This window comes from Ailuropoda melanoleuca, chromosome 13 (assembly GCF_002007445.2).
Source record: "Ailuropoda melanoleuca isolate Jingjing chromosome 13, ASM200744v2, whole genome shotgun sequence".
Lineage (NCBI taxonomy): Eukaryota > Metazoa > Chordata > Mammalia > Carnivora > Ursidae > Ailuropoda > Ailuropoda melanoleuca.
Genome location: NC_048230.1, coordinates 11,139,113 through 11,155,810, shown reverse-complemented (window position 1 = coordinate 11,155,810; position 16,698 = coordinate 11,139,113). Strand labels below are relative to the sequence as shown.

Below are 16,698 nucleotides of genomic sequence, written 5' to 3'. Positions count from 1 at the left end.
TTAATCTAATACATGGACATTGAGTTCATATCTTCACACCTATTTATGTATAATAACTAAAAATAAGGAGATTCCATCCTCTTTTCCCTTACAGGCTTTCTGTATTCTGCCATACCAGGGGCAGATATGTGCTTTGCTCGACAACATAACACTTCTGACAATAACAACCAGTGTTTGCTAGGAGCCAATGGGAATATTTTGTTGCATCTCAATCCTCAGAAACCAGGGGCTATTGATAACCAGCCACTAGAAACTCAAGAACCTGTAAAGGTAGGTGATATGATATCTACTTAAAATACTTCTCTTTCAGTGGCAAATAAATTTCATTCTAGAGGTTTTAACTTATAGCATGACATTCATACATTCATGGTTCGTTAAATTAACCTGTTGTAGATGGAAATCTCTGCATAGTCTATTTCTGTGAGGGTATTTTATGATTAAGTAATTGCATAGAAGCAGTGTAATAATCCTTAGAAATATTCTTACTTAGGACAGCTACTGTGGAGATGTAGTTTTATGTGTATGTGAAATTTTTTTTCAAAATAATATTTTCTGTTGTTTGAAAGAAATCTGTGAAAACCAGCCTTATTTCCAAATGTTCCAGTGATTTTTCAAATGATTTGCCTTGAGTTCTCTTGCTTAAATAATTTATTTTGAAAGTTAGAAATAAAAATCTCTTTTAGAAAATTATTTTCCAGTAACGTGAAACTGAGTAGTGACATATGTGTTTGTTCTCCTTTGTCTAGATTTTGTTAAAACACAAGAGACTGTAATACTAAAAATATTAAATATCAACATTTGTATTACATTTTTTCTAAGGCTACATCACTAACACTAGAAGGAGGACGATTAAAACGAACCCCACAGCTGATCCACGGAAGAGATTATGAAATGGTCCCAGAACCTGTGTGGAGAGCACTTTATCACTGGTATGGAGCAAACCTGGCTCTACCTAGACCTGTAAGTATAACCAGTGGTGCTTTGTATAAGGAGCAGTCCTAGTTTGGGTCTTCCGTTACTTTTCTGTATGAATCTCTCGATCCACAAATTAGTTCTTACTTATGGCAGCAGAGTACTCAGTACCTGTAAATTAGTTGAACAAAATTTAGGTCCCTTTATTTTATTCATTCATTTATTCATACATTTACCAAGCACTGTATTAGTACCAGCTCTACAATGACGTGCTTGTGGGAGTGGGTGGCTTACATGGAGTGAATAGTCACTGGACTAAATAAAGTGAAGGGATTGTGAGGCTAGGCTGTTAAATAAGTCATCCATATAAATGCAGACTTTAGGAGAATGGTAGGGCTTAGGTGGAGCAGGAGTCTGAGAGCCGGTTCCAAAAACGTCAGTGAATATAGGGGAAGTAGGGCAGTGATTACTTCTGAGACTATTTTTATTAACCACACAGGCATCCAGTTAGGGATTCATTCATCCCATAGTTATTGGTGGATTTTTGTGTTTTGTGTATTTGAGGGAAGGACTCAAAAATGATGATAACAGGATGATAAAAGGAATCCAAGGGAGGTGAATTCTGATTGTTGCCATTACTAGGACGAGTCATTCAGAGCATAAACAAAATACTCTAAAAAAATTTAAAAGACTTGAAGTATATAATATCAAAATATTAGTGAGTTAACTATACCTTATACTGTTGAGCTTATACAGTAAACAACAGGACTCATACCCTGAATACTCTTTGCGTTGTCAATACAGTAAAATACTTTGTAAGAAGGTTCTTTTTGTAGATCAAGAAACACTCTTCCTCACGTAATGTCCGAGATAGAACTTTCTTATACCAGAAAAGTTTGCATAAATGATATAACAGTAACTTAAATCACTTCCAAATAGAATAAAAGCCTGTTCTAAAGCCTTAGTCTGTAATTTTGATGTTGATTTTGACTTATTAATAATTACGTTTGTTAAAAATTGTGTTTAAGTTGGAATCAGGAATTTGGGCTTTGTATTTGTTGGCTCCAAAAGGTTCCTACTGTATTTGGCATCAGAACTCCTAGAAGATACATATAGATACGAATATAAATAGATACATATACGTATGTACTTTATTTATTGGGAGGTGGGGTAGTCCTTCAGTTAGTCACTTAATTTCTGGGACTTTCCAGCTCTGTGTTAATATTCTATATCTGGGAATATATCTGGGAAAATGTTGTGATAATTGTGTTTGACATATATATAGTTTGATGTATTAGAGCCTGCCTAGATTTGGATTACCAGTGTTCCAGTCTCTAAATCTTATCTCCCTCCTCTGTAAAGTGGTGATAACAGTATCTACTTCATTAGAGTTGTTTTGATAATATAAATAATACATAGGATTAGTGCAGCATCTGATTTATAGTAAGTGGTCAGTAAATGTTGACAATTGCTAACATCATCATTATTATTATTAAATGAGTTTTTTCAGAGCCTCACACAAGGTCATGTTTTTTACATTGACGTCAGACAAATATTAAAATAATTTTACTAGATCAGGGGTGCCTGGGTGGCTCAGTCATCAGGCGTCTGCCTTTGGCTCGGGTCATGATCCCAGGGTCCTGGGATCGAGCCCTGCGTTGGGCTCCCTGCTTAGCGGGAAGCCTGCTTCTCCCTCTGCCTCTGCTTGTGTCCTTCTCTTGCTGTGTCTCTCTCTGTCAAATAAATAAAATCTTTTTAAAAAATAAAATAATCTTACTAGACCAGAGCTGCATTTGCTGGCTTAATAGAATTTTTTCATCTCTAAACATGAGACATTTGCCTGGTTGCAGGAAAAAACGCTGCAAAAAGACACTTAAAATATGGTGTTTTCAGGTAGAGAATATGAAATGTATTGCCATGGCAAGGTAAAAAAATAAATGCTTTCACCTTCATACTTACATAAGTCATACTATTTATTTAAAAATAACTTTGGGGCGCCTGGGTAGCTCAGTTGATTAAGCATCTGACTCTTGATCTCAGCTCAGGTCTTGATCTCAGGGTTTTTTACAAACGTGTGGTGATCTCTTTAAGGTAAATTCTTGCACATGCAATTGCATCTGTTGTTTGCCAGTTGTCACTGAGGTTAACAAGTTCAAAAACAAGAATAACTAATATGTAAATAAATACGTGTTTTTGTATGTTTGTGCTTAAGAATTTGTTAATTTGAATTTTTCACAAAATCACTTGTTATCTTGGCAAACAAGATACATGCTATAAAAACTACCTCATTATCAGCTCAGATTCTGCCATAGGTATGTTTTCATGTANTGCATAGAAGCAGTGTAATAATCCTTAGAAATATTCTTACTTAGGACAGCTACTGTGGAGATGTAGTTTTATGTGTATGTGAAATTTTTTTTCAAAATAATATTTTCTGTTGTTTGAAAGAAATCTGTGAAAACCAGCCTTATTTCCAAATGTTCCAGTGATTTTTCAAATGATTTGCCTTGAGTTCTCTTGCTTAAATAATTTATTTTGAAAGTTAGAAATAAAAATCTCTTTTAGAAAATTATTTTCCAATAACATAAAACTGAGTAGTGACATATGTGTTTGTTCTCCTTTGTCTAGATTTTGTTAAAACACAAGAGACTGTAATACTAAAAATATTAAATATCAACATTTGTATTACATTTTTTCTAAGGCTACATCACTAACACTAGAAGGAGGACGATTAAAACGAACCCCACAGCTGATCCACGGAAGAGATTATGAAATGGTCCCAGAACCTGTGTGGAGAGCACTTTATCACTGGTATGGAGCAAACCTGGCTCTACCTAGACCTGTAAGTATAACCAGTGGTGCTTTGTATAAGGAGCAGTCCTAGTTTGGGTCTTCCGTTACTTTTCTGTATGAATCTCTCGATCCACAAATTAGTTCTTACTTATGGCAGCAGAGTACTCAGTACCTGTAAATTAGTTGAACAAAATTTAGGTCCCTTTATTTTATTCATTCATTTATTCATACATTTACCAAGCACTGTATTAGTACCAGCTCTACAATGACGTGCTTGTGGGAGTGGGTGGCTTACATGGAGTGAATAGTCACTGGACTAAATAAAGTGAAGGGATTGTGAGGCTAGGCTGTTAAATAAGTCATCCATATAAATGCAGACTTTAGGAGAATGGTAGGGCTTAGGTGGAGCAGGAGTCTGAGAGCCGGTTCCAAAAACGTCAGTGAATATAGGGGAAGTAGGGCAGTGATTACTTCTGAGACTATTTTTATTAACCACACAGGCATCCAGTTAGGGATTCATTCATCCCATAGTTATTGGTGGATTTTTGTGTTTTGTGTATTTGAGGGAAGGACTCAAAAATGATGATAACAGGATGATAAAAGGAATCCAAGGGAGGTGAATTCTGATTGTTGCCATTACTAGGACGAGTCATTCAGAGCATAAACAAAATACTCTAAAAAAATTTAAAAGACTTGAAGTATATAATATCAAAATATTAGTGAGTTAACTATACCTTATACTGTTGAGCTTATACAGTAAACAACAGGACTCATACCCTGAATACTCTTTGCGTTGTCAATACAGTAAAATACTTTGTAAGAAGGTTCTTTTTGTAGATCAAGAAACACTCTTCCTCACGTACTGTCCGAGATAGAACTTTCTTATACCAGAAAAGTTTGCATAAATGATATAACAGTAACTTAAATCACTTCCAAATAGAATAAAAGCCTGTTCTAAAGCCTTAGTCTGTAATTTTGATGTTGATTTTGACTTATTAATAATTACGTTTGTTAAAAATTGTGTTTAAGTTGGAATCAGGAATTTGGGCTTTGTATTTGTTGGCTCCAAAAGGTTCCTACTGTATTTGGCATCAGAACTCCTAGAAGATACATATAGATACGAATATAAATAGATACATATACGTATGTACTTTATTTATTGGGAGGTGGGGTAGTCCTTCAGTTAGTCACTTAATTTCTGGGACTTTCCAGCTCTGTGTTAATATTCTATATCTGGGAATATATCTGGGAAAATGTTGTGATAATTGTGTTTGACATATATATAGTTTGATGTATTAGAGCCTGCCTAGATTTGGATTACCAGTGTTCCAGTCTCTAAATCTTATCTCCCTCCTCTGTAAAGTGGTGATAACAGTATCTACTTCATTAGAGTTGTTTTGATAATATAAATAATACATAGGATTAGTGCAGCATCTGATTTATAGTAAGTGGTCAGTAAATGTTGACAATTGCTAACATCATCATTATTATTATTAAATGAGTTTTTTCAGAGCCTCACACAAGGTCATGTTTTTTACATTGACGTCAGACAAATATTAAAATAATTTTACTAGATCAGGGGTGCCTGGGTGGCTCACTCATCAGGCGTCTGCCTTTGGCTCGGGTCATGATCCCAGGGTCCTGGGATCGAGCCCTGCGTTGGGCTCCCTGCTTAGCGGGAAGCCTGCTTCTCCCTCTGCCTCTGCTTGTGTCCTTCTCTTGCTGTGTCTCTCTCTGTCAAATAAATAAAATCTTTTTAAAAAATAAAATAATCTTACTAGACCAGAGCTGCATTTGCTGGCTTAATAGAATTTTTTCATCTCTAAACATGAGACATTTGCCTGGTTGCAGGAAAAAACGCTGCAAAAAGACACTTAAAATATGGTGTTTTCAGGTAGAGAATATGAAATGTATTGCCATGGCAAGGTAAAAAAATAAATGCTTTCACCTTCATACTTACATAAGTCATACTATTTATTTAAAAATAACTTTGGGGCGCCTGGGTAGCTCAGTTGATTAAGCATCTGACTCTTGATCTCAGCTCAGGTCTTGATCTCAGGGTTTTTTACAAACGTGTGGTGATCTCTTTAAGGTAAATTCTTGCACATGCAATTGCATCTGTTGTTTGCCAGTTGTCACTGAGGTTAACAAGTTCAAAAACAAGAATAACTAATATGTAAATAAATACGTGTTTTTGTATGTTTGTGCTTAAGAATTTGTTAATTTGAATTTTTCACAAAATCACTTGTTATCTTGGCAAACAAGATACATGCTATAAAAACTACCTCATTATCAGCTCAGATTCTGCCATAGGTATGTTTTCATGTAGCCTGACAACTACCAGTACCTGGATTATTAATCTTTCCTCAAATCATATTAAACTAAAATTATAAGAAACTGTGGTTGACTTTGTAGTGGTTAGTGCGTCTAGAAGTGGACAGACTTCTTCTAGCAGTCTTAGGGGAGAATACCAGGGAGAGCCCTTTTACTGTTTATCGTTTAAGTAAGATTTGAAAAAGCTCCCCAATGGAGCTTTCCAATGCCATACCATAGCATATCAGAATATGCGGACTACTTTTAAGAAAAAGTCCTAAAGGTTTGGTTTGTAGCCTTGTTTTCATTTGGTTCTTACCGCCCCCTCTTGTGAAAAATACTCTATTGCAGAAGACATTGGTTACCTGGGGCAGAGGGAAATAAAATAAAACTTGATCGCTTGAGACTGTTAAAGATTATGTAAGGTTTTATATTTTTAAAGTATGTTAATCCTGCTATCCTTTTAGAATACTAAATTGATAATGTTCTACTCTTAAAACTCTTAGAGCAATATTTTTATAATGAAATATTTTCCTGTGTCTTTGGGTTAGCAAGCACATTATTGGAGAGGGTTACTGAAAAATCCTGCTTCAACATGAATCTCAATTTTGTGCATCCAGTGTAATTGTTTTAATCATAGACAAAAATACATTGAATAAACCAATTACGGTAGAACATAGCAGATTTTTATATGAAAACACTTTTATCCTTACTACTAATATAAGAAATAAAATTTTAAGCAAATTTATAATACTGTTTATACGTGTTAAGGAAACGAGGTGTTTTCATATGATGTCACTGATAAGATTTTATGAGAAAAGTACGTTCATAAATTTCTGAGAATATTGTAAATTGCTACACTTTGGGTGGCAAAGTGACTTAGATAGTTAGTGATATGGCCTTCCATACTTTTTGACTTATAACTCTAGTCCTAAGAATATGTCCCTTAAAAGATGATCATTTATATACATGAAGTATATAAAAGTGAAAAGAATTATAGTGTGAAGTTAATAGAATTATAAGTAATATTTCGGATTTTCCCCCTTAATTTCAGTGTTACTTGCGTTTAAATAAAAGAGGAGAAAATATTCACCAGTTCTAATCTTGGAAGATGGATTTAGGACCAGAAGGCTGAGAATATTTAAACCCATGTAATTTAAATGTATGAATCTCTGTAATCTAACAAGTATAGGTAGTGAACCTATTGAACATTTTAGTTTAAAAATAAATCTCAGAAATTCAATAAAAAATGACAAGTTTTGTTTCTTCTTTTATAGTGATCACATTATATCTTTTATAACAACAGGTGATCAAGAATAGCAAAACAGAAATCCCAGAGCTGGAGTTATTTCCTCGCTATCTTCTCTTCCTAAGACAGCAGCCTGCCACTCGGACACAGCAGTCTAACATCTGGGTGAATATGGGTATGATGAGCCTGAGAATGTTTCCTCAGCATTTACCGAGAGGTAACTTAAGAATGCAGCAAGAATACCATGCATTTCTTTAAAAACAAAAACAACCAAGTTGCTCAAAGTCTGGCGCCACTGTACTAACACATATTCCCGTCTACTTTCATACAGAATCAGTAAATCTGTGGGGCTTAGATCTATGGTCATGCGCAAGACTAGATAGGGTAGTGGCAAAGTCTCAGCATCAAACTGAGGAGAATTATTTCCTTTTCTGGTTTGTAAACATACAAAGAAAATAAATAGAATACATTTCACATAATTTTTTTCTTTGAAAAAAAAAGCCATTATAAATTATTTGTTTGCCCTAAGTTAGAATCTGCCAGTTGATGATTGACTGGTCTTTTCGGCTCCACTCAAATTTCTGAGAAGTAGTTTCTTTCACAATATCATATTTTTGTTTATTTGTTGGTGTTTTTTGGGACTCTTTTGGCAAAACATGATACATTTCTCATGCTTGGTCCTAGGAGCCTTTTAAGAGGCAGATAATATAAAGTGAAGAATATATTTTTGAAAATTAAAATGGCACATTTGCTTTGAAAAACTTCAAGCCTATCAAAATGACATACAAGTTCCCATTTTGCTTTTCTGTGAGGTTAGATTTTATTGATGGGCAAGACTTGCTCTATGCTTTTGCTTTGCAAATATAGGTCATTGTTCTTCAGCAGAAATAATGAATTATCCTTGTGTAAAAATGCCAGAATGTTATTAATATAACTTAGGATGCAAGAACTACCTATGAACCCAAACCAACCCTATAAGTGCCATTCGTCCTTTGAAATCAAATAGATTTTTATGTCTTCCTTAAAGGTTTTATTCACATAATATATGGAGATTCTTACACATATTGTTTGGTAAGAACTAGAGCAAAGCATTGGCTTCTGCCTCACCAAACTTTGTCTTTGGGGAAAATGTCAAAATCGAGGAGCAGTGAAATAGAATCACTATGAAACATTCTTGATTTAATTTTCCATTTAATAAAAGTATTCGCCTTGCTTCCATGGCACCCATAGCATATATCTTTCTCAATTCTCTTTGAAAGATAACATGAGAGGCAAGATGTGTTGTTGCGCTTTTAGTAAGTATTCTTTGTAACTCTTGTGCTGATCCTAGGTTTTTGCTGCTTCTGTAAATTCCAATAGATTTGTTGATGCTTATTCAAAAACACAAAGTTATGTGTAATAAGTGGCTGCCTGCTTAATGAGCTATGCTATAAAAACTGTCTAGAGTTCAAATAAATTTCTTATGTGGCTTAAGATAATAGAAATTGACTTGGACACTACACTTGCAAATGCTTCTGAATCCTAGAACTGGGTAGTTATGCTCCAAATTTATCCTTAATTTGAAATTTTATTCCTTACTAATTAGTTCTGAAATCAATCATTAATCGTTTTGAAGTTTATGAAAATATGCTTTCTTGCTGTAATCTTATAACTAATCCTCTGATGTATAATTGGAAAAATTTGCTCTTTTATTTTCTCGTAGGAATTATCTTTGCTTGCTGATAATAAAAGATTTGCTAGGCTATGTGTTTAAAAATTGAACATGGTTGGGTTTTGTTCTGCCAGAACATATTTTTCATCTTTCTCATTACTCAATGTATTAGGACTGTTTACTAGACTCTTCTATTACTTTTGAAGTGATGCGTGTACAAACTGTGACACAGTTAACAATGACTTAAACGTAGCCTTGTTGATAGATAAGGCTACAGGGTCTTTGTTTCTTAAATGGTTTTTCAGCCTATTTTAGGTGAGTGAATTCTTTTTGGAAGCTCTTAAAAAAGCGGATGATACCAATACTTTGCTCTGCTTTGTTTAGTAGGTGAAGACTCAAAGGCATTTAATAAGAGGAAAAAAAACTAAGTCTCCATTGGATGGGTGGAAAATTACCTGGCATGTATAATTGTACCCTGGATGGATTATATTGATATGCTAAGTTTATTTTTGTTTTGGGTTGCTCAGTAAACTATAATCTCCTATAGCTAGAGAGGACCGTTGTAAGCTACAGCTCTTGCCTGGGTTTTTGGCTGAATAGTTAACCAGGGTTTAGTTGATTGTTTTAGCAACCTATTTTTGACTTCCATAATCTCTTATCACTTTATCCCCCTTCTCTTTCAAAGCATGTAGTTAAACTTGATATATTCTTTCTTCGCTTCTCTCTCTTTCCCCTTATTGCCATTCTTTTTGTTTCTTGAGGCTTCTTGGAATTCAAGATCATGTCTGCTGTCATCTTATTTTGCAGGCAGGCCATATGGTTTTCCCGCCTCCTACCTTTTCAGCAGGGTAATTTTTTTTGTCATGGGAAGCTTCTTAGTTTCACCTTAAACTCTGTTTGGCCATTGTAGAGTCTATGCCTATTTAGAATTTTAAGTAAAAGTTTCTTGTGTAATTGAACTACTGTGCTAGGTAATTGGGGCACTTAATTACTGAGAGTGATGGGATTAGTAATTCAAATACAGTTTATTTTAAGAAAGTGGGTCGGGTTGTTAAATAACAAAAATTCAACCAAGTAAATTTTAAAGATCTAATTGGCTTTATTAATTGATTTATGAACCTGGCAGCATCCCTTCTAGCAAGTAGAGGGGTGCTCCCAAGAGCTACAGGGGAAAAAAATAAAAAGGTTTTAAAGGTAGAGAGGGAGTGGAAAAAAGGAAACTATTCACAAAGATTCCGTTGTTTTAGGCAAGGTCTCAGACCGTCTTAAAGGGAATGTAGGGGTCTTTAAATAAATTTCCTCGTACTGACCGGGAAATTCCCATGTTGACTGGTTAAATAAAGGTTACATTTCTAGGGGTTTAAAACTGCAGTTAGGTTAGGTATTAAGTCTCGGTTTACTGACTTAGGGCTTTAACCTAAGCGATCCCATTTTGGGCCAGTGGTTTTCTTTTTAACAAATCCAGTTTTCTGTAGAATTCAAATCCAATCCCTTATGGTCTTCCCCATTCTTACATTGAATATTGATTTTGCTATTGAGTGTGACCCTGCTGAGGGCAGCCAAGATACCAGTGTCAGTCGTTGATACTTGCCACTCTTTCTTGGGATCCACATACTGCCTATTACTTGGGCCTATGGTTTCATTGCTCTTCCTTTCAAAGTTAAGGCTTTGAACTTACTTTAACACAGTTGGTCTCCTATCTTCATTTTAAAGCTTCTTAATTTATAAAATTATTAAACCTATAACTCTCATTTCTCATCATTATTTCCTAAAGCAGTCATTGCTGAGTGGGGTGCTTTTTTTTACATCTACCTTTTTCCTTATTATGATTACTGTGACCATAGGAAATGTACCTTCTCCGAATGCGCCACTAAAGCGGGTCTTAGCCTATACAGGCTGTTTTAGTCGAATGCAGACCATCAAGGAAATTCATGAATATCTGTCTCAAAGGCTACGCATCAAAGAGGAAGATATGCGCCTCTGGCTCTACAACAGTGAGGTAAGTCATTAACTGTTGTAAGGTGACTTGTACACATGTTGAAAAAATCCAAACATTACAGAAGTATACAGTGAAAATTCTTCATTCTCATCTTCTGACCCCTATCTTCCATCCTTCTCAGAGATAGTGCTATTTATTGTGTATCTGTTCTTCATAACATATGCAGTATGCTTTCAGATTATACTCTAAAATTGGATCATAAGTCGTTTAAACCAGTTCTCTATTCCGTTGTTCCCTCTTCATGTTGTCCAGTGATCACCATTGAGACGCAGTATAGTATAATAGTTAAGAGCACAGTTCCTGGAGCCACACTGCCAGGGATTAAATCCTGGCCCTGCCACTTGTTTAATTGTATAACCCAGAGCAAGTCACTTAACTGTCTCAATTTTCTCACGAGTAAGCGGCCAACGTAATAGTATCTACCTTAGAATTAAATAACTGAATTTTGTGAGCACAAACAAAAACATATAATTCTACTGTAGGACTTTGATTTTATATTTTTGGTTCCTGGTAAGTTTCATCTTGATCATAAGCATGTTTACTGAATTTCATACTAGGTACTAAAGAAAATTCCTTTTGTGTAAGTGCTTCAGAAAATCTAAATCTCAATGAATTTTGGTTTGGTGTGTGATGAGTCCTCTGATCTCCCCAAAATTCTGTTATAATTTTGTTTTAGAGACATAAAGTATTTGTTTATGAAGTAGACATTGTTTTTCTTTCATTTTGCCACCTAAATAATAAATATTTCTGAACAACTGTAATACGCCAGATATCTGTCAGATGAGTTATGGAACTACAAGGACATGTTTAATTGTTTTAATTATCATTTTTACTTCCTTTTCTGTTTAAAGTTTAGTAATCAAATTAACAAAAACATTTCCTCTTCCGTACACAGAATTACCTTACTCTTCTGGATGATGAGGATCATAGATTGGAATATTTGAAAATCCAAGATGAGCAGCATCTGGTAATTGAAGGTACAAGATGGAAGCTGCATCTGTTTTAGATTTTAGGGAAAGAATTTAAAGATTTAGTTACTAATAATCTGTTTTATAATTTTTCTGGCTATTATTTGATCATTATATTCTTTATAGTAAAGAAAAACCATTAAGCTCTTATGTAATCCTACATACTCTCTAGATTGCTTTAAAAGAAAAATAAGTCTGCATTCATTGGTTGACAAGGAATGGAAACATTGGGTAGAAACAAGTGAATTTGGTTATAAGTTTACAAAATTTCAACCTGCCTTTTTGAGTTTGAGTAAGAAAACTAACTTTCTGGCATAGTCAGTGGCAGAGGCTTTCATTAGTCATCAACACTGGTCACTCACCAACAGAGTTTACTTGTATATTCACACATAGATTTATACACAGGCATGGGCATGTCACCGAAAACTTAAAATGTATCTTGTCCTTTCAAGATTTAGGAAACATTGCAGGCTGCCTTTGTATTAAAATAGATTATTCTGACAGTTGTCACAATTTAAGAAGGAATTGTGATAATTCTAATGCATTAAGTTTAAGAGCTTTAATTACTTCTATTGATGTTTGAGTATAATTTTAATTCAGGTAGGTAATTGAGGGAGTAACTTACGAACGAATTCTAATCAAGTGACTATAAAGTCCCCATATAAAGAGTTGGAATGGTTTCAGAATCACTTACTAAAATTAACTCAGTTTTTTTCTGTTTCTGATTTAGAAATAAGAACTCTTTTTTTTTTTTTAAACAGAAGCAATTGTGAGTGGGTGTGATTTGAATGGATTAGAAATTAACACATTCCTCTCTGTCTTTCCAGTTCGCAATAAAGATATGAGTTGGCCTGAGGAAATGTCCTTTATAGCAAACAGTAGTAAAATAGATAGACACAAGGGTAAGTTTCTGGTTAATTATTTTTAAAGAGATTATTTTAAAATTATTCCTTTTTTCTTTTCTCAACTATTGAAATCTTAACTTTTGGCTTTCTAGTTCAAAAGTGATTAGGTCCCCTTTTACTTTTCTTTTTCCTGGAGCATCAAATTTTTTTCTGACCTTGAAATTAAATAATTTATGTATTTTTAAAGACAATACTAGGAGAGAATTGTTTGAATTCTAAAAAACTTTTGTGGCAGTTAAAGAGAATCATAGCTAGTTTTAGATCACAAATGAGCGTGGATTATCATGATTGTCAGCGACACTGCGTGAAATACCTTCTCTACTTTAGCATTCCAAGACCACATAAAGAAGTATTAGCTCCATTTAGCTGATTAAAAAAATTATAGAAATCATTGCATTGAATACAAGTAACCTTTTGGTCTGCCTGCTACATCTTACTATAGTTAGGCTTCATTCTCATATTGTTTGTTACAGTTCCTACAGAAAAAGGAGCCACTGGTCTGAGTAACCTGGGAAACACTTGTTTCATGAACTCAAGCATCCAGTGTGTTAGTAACACACAGCCACTGACACAATATTTTATCTCAGGGAGACATCTTTATGAACTTAACAGGTAATATTTCTTGGTTCATTGCCCTCTCTTTATGACTTTGATATGAACCCACTATCACTTAAATCTCCTCTTTCTTCACCTTGGGGGATAAAAGTCATATCTTATTTGCCCTATTTAGTATAAATTAGGGGTAAGGGATACTTCTCTTGTTTTAAAAAGATATTTTGATGTGAGAAAATAGATACTAGACATTTCTGTGCCCACATGATTGTGATTTATGAGAACCTTTGGCAACAAATTTTCCTCTCAAACTTCTAGGACAAATCCCATTGGTATGAAGGGGCATATGGCTAAATGCTATGGGGATTTAGTGCAGGAACTTTGGAGCGGAACTCAGAAGAATGTTGCCCCATTAAAGCCCGGTAAGCAGATTAAAATAATACGAAAGTCCTAAGCAGTTGTTTAAGTAACCGGTTTTTTCTGCATGCTTTTTATGTTTAGCTTTTAGTTTTAGTTTAACTAATGTGTTTGTTTGTTTTTTTTTTAAGATTTTATTTATTTATTTGACAGAGATAGAGACAGCCAGCGAGAGAGGGCACACAAGCAGGGGGAGTGGGAGAGGAAGAAGCAGGCTCATAGTGGAAGAGCCTGATGTGGGGCTCGATCCCATAACGCCAGGATCACGCCCTGAGCCGAAGGCAGACGCTTAACCGCTGTGCCACTCAGGCGCCCCAACTAATGTGTTTTAGATCTTTCATGAGGCATAAACTAAGTGTCAAATACTTTTACTTGTTCAGATGTATGCAAGATACTGCTGTAGATGTAGTGTTAGGAAATGGTCAAAGTCAAACTCTAAATGTGGGATGTCATTCAGTTTACTAATTTATCAAATATCTTCCTTGTGTATGTAGTAAATCTTCCTTTATTAGTCCTTTATTGTTAGCAGTATTCTAACTGCAAGGTGTACCTCTGAGCCTAGTAAATAATACTCAGTACATTTTTAATGTTACTAAGATAATTAGTTCTATCTATAGAATTTTTTTTTAAGATTTTATTTATTTATTTATTTGACACAGAGAGAGAGAGAGCCAGAGAGCACAAGCAGGGGGAACAGCAGAGGGGGAGGGAGAAGCAGGCTTCCTGCTGAGCAGGGAGCCCGATGAGGGGCTCGATCCCAGGACTCTGGGATCATGACCTGAGCCAAAGGCAGACAGTTAACCGACTGAGCCACCCAGGCACCTCTATCTATAGAATTTTAAAAAGCAGCAAGAGGGGCGCCTGGGTGGCTCAGTCAGTTAAGCATCCAACTCCTGATCTCAGCTGAGGTCTTAATCTCAGGGTGGNCTCAGTACATTTTTAATGTTACTAAGATAATTAGTTCTATCTATAGAATTTTTTTTTAAGATTTTATTTATTTATTTATTTGACACAGAGAGAGAGAGAGCCAGAGAGCACAAGCAGGGGGAACAGCAGAGGGGGAGGGAGAAGCAGGCTTCCTGCTGAGCAGGGAGCCCGATGAGGGGCTCGATCCCAGGACTCTGGGATCATGACCTGAGCCAAAGGCAGACAGTTAACCGACTGAGCCACCCAGGCACCTCTATCTATAGAATTTTAAAAAGCAGCAAGAGGGGCGCCTGGGTGGCTCAGTCAGTTAAGCATCCAACTCCTGATCTCAGCTGAGGTCTTAATCTCAGGGTGGTGGAGTTTAAGCCTTACATTGGGCTCCATGCTGGGCATGGAGCCTAATTAAAAATTTAATTAATTAATTTAATTAAAAATAAAAGGCAGAAAGAATGTAATTACTGAAATTCATGGATACAAATTTTATATTATTATATATAGTGAAGTTAGGATTATTATTTTTAGGATTATTTTTATCTTTATTTTAAAATAATATAAAAACTTTTTAGATTAAAATTAATAGTCATAATAGCTAAAAATTTGACTACCTAACCACTTCCAGGCACTATTCTAATTACTTTATGTGTATGAACTCATTTAATCTTCTAAATAGTCCTAGACTGTAAAGCAATATTATTATTATCCTTATTTTATGGCTTAGGAAAGTAAGGCTCAGGGCAGTTAAATAGCTTGCCCAAGATTATAAACTAGTTAGTAAGTCCTCACAGTTAAGCACAAGGCTATTCTGCCTCTAATAATAAAAGTTAGGATACAAGACTAGAAAAGTTAACTGTAAAAGAAAACTGTAACCGGAACTTTTTCAGTGAGAGTAAATACTTTAATATTTCTGTCCTACCTGTCTTAAGTAATATCTGTGTACCTAAAAGAACTGTTTGCTTATATGATACTGAATTGGGATACAGTATTGGCCAAAATACCTTTTTTTCCTTGTCATTTGAGATTAAGGCTAGAAAGAGTTTGTGATTATTCAAAATATATTTGCTGAAATCAAGGCAACATACCTTCTCATACTGCCTCTGAATGAATAATGGGGCATGTTCATTCCAAATTTTATGGGGTAGCAAATAATGAGTTTGATTCCTGTTATATTTATAGTGGACCATAGCAAAATATGCTCCCAGGTTTAATGGGTTTCAGCAACAAGACTCCCAAGAACTTCTGGCTTTTCTCTTGGATGGTCTTCATGAAGATCTCAACCGAGTCCATGAGAAGCCATATGTGGAATTGAAGGACAGCGATGGCCGACCAGACTGGGAAGTAGCTGCAGAGGTTTGTCGGTTTTGAATTTCCGATGTAAGCAATAGATCAAATGTTCTGATCACAAATGTGTGTCGCACAACTTTTAAATGCTAAACTGTTCTGTAATCAGAATTTTACTGTGGAAGTGAAGGAGTTTATATTTCTCTGTTTAATTCCTGTTCAGTAATACCAAAAAAGCCATCCTTAATGCAAATTTTAAAATATTGCCTTTTTATATTGCAAACTTTTGGAAAGGGATGTAGGAATAATAATTCAGTAGAACTTGGAGTCCCCATAATTGCTAAAGTATTGTGTACAGTGTGACCAATAGGCATGTTTTATCTGCCTTTTAATGGACAAAGAACTTTAATATTCATCATTGTCACCATGGTAAGAACAAAAAAAATAGGATTTTCCGTCTGTATTTAATGTCATATAGGTTGAACAGAAAGAATCACGTTCCATTCAAGAACTGGTTTTCTGTACTATCTCAGTAGGCATGGTACATTTTAAATTACATATCTGCACTGTTAATTTACAGGCAGAAAGCTTCCATATTTTAAATGAGGATTAAGGATTATGTTCTTTTTTTTACTGGAGTGTTGTTGACATACAATGTTATATTAGTTTCAGAGGATTATATTCTTGATGTTTAAACCTAATAGATTTAGCCAATTTATTTGAATTTGTGTAGA

The 16,698-nt window shown here is 34.9% G+C and overlaps 1 protein-coding gene across 1 annotated transcript in view; it reads left to right on the top strand.

Moving 5' to 3' along the window:
• USP32 (ubiquitin specific peptidase 32) overlaps window positions 1-16,698 on the top strand; it is a 193,204-nt gene that overhangs the window by 150,855 nt on the left and 25,651 nt on the right. The window contains exons 12-21 of the mRNA XM_034640660.1: window positions 95-270; window positions 820-960; window positions 7,325-7,442; window positions 10,763-10,917; window positions 11,813-11,894; window positions 12,713-12,787; window positions 13,264-13,402; window positions 13,661-13,759; window positions 15,414-15,420; window positions 15,860-16,033. Coding sequence (XP_034496551.1) covers window positions 95-270; window positions 820-960; window positions 7,325-7,442; window positions 10,763-10,917; window positions 11,813-11,894; window positions 12,713-12,787; window positions 13,264-13,402; window positions 13,661-13,759; window positions 15,414-15,420; window positions 15,860-16,033 — 1,166 coding nt within the window. The remainder of the gene's footprint in view (window positions 1-94; window positions 271-819; window positions 961-7,324; window positions 7,443-10,762; window positions 10,918-11,812; window positions 11,895-12,712; window positions 12,788-13,263; window positions 13,403-13,660; window positions 13,760-15,413; window positions 15,421-15,859; window positions 16,034-16,698) is intronic.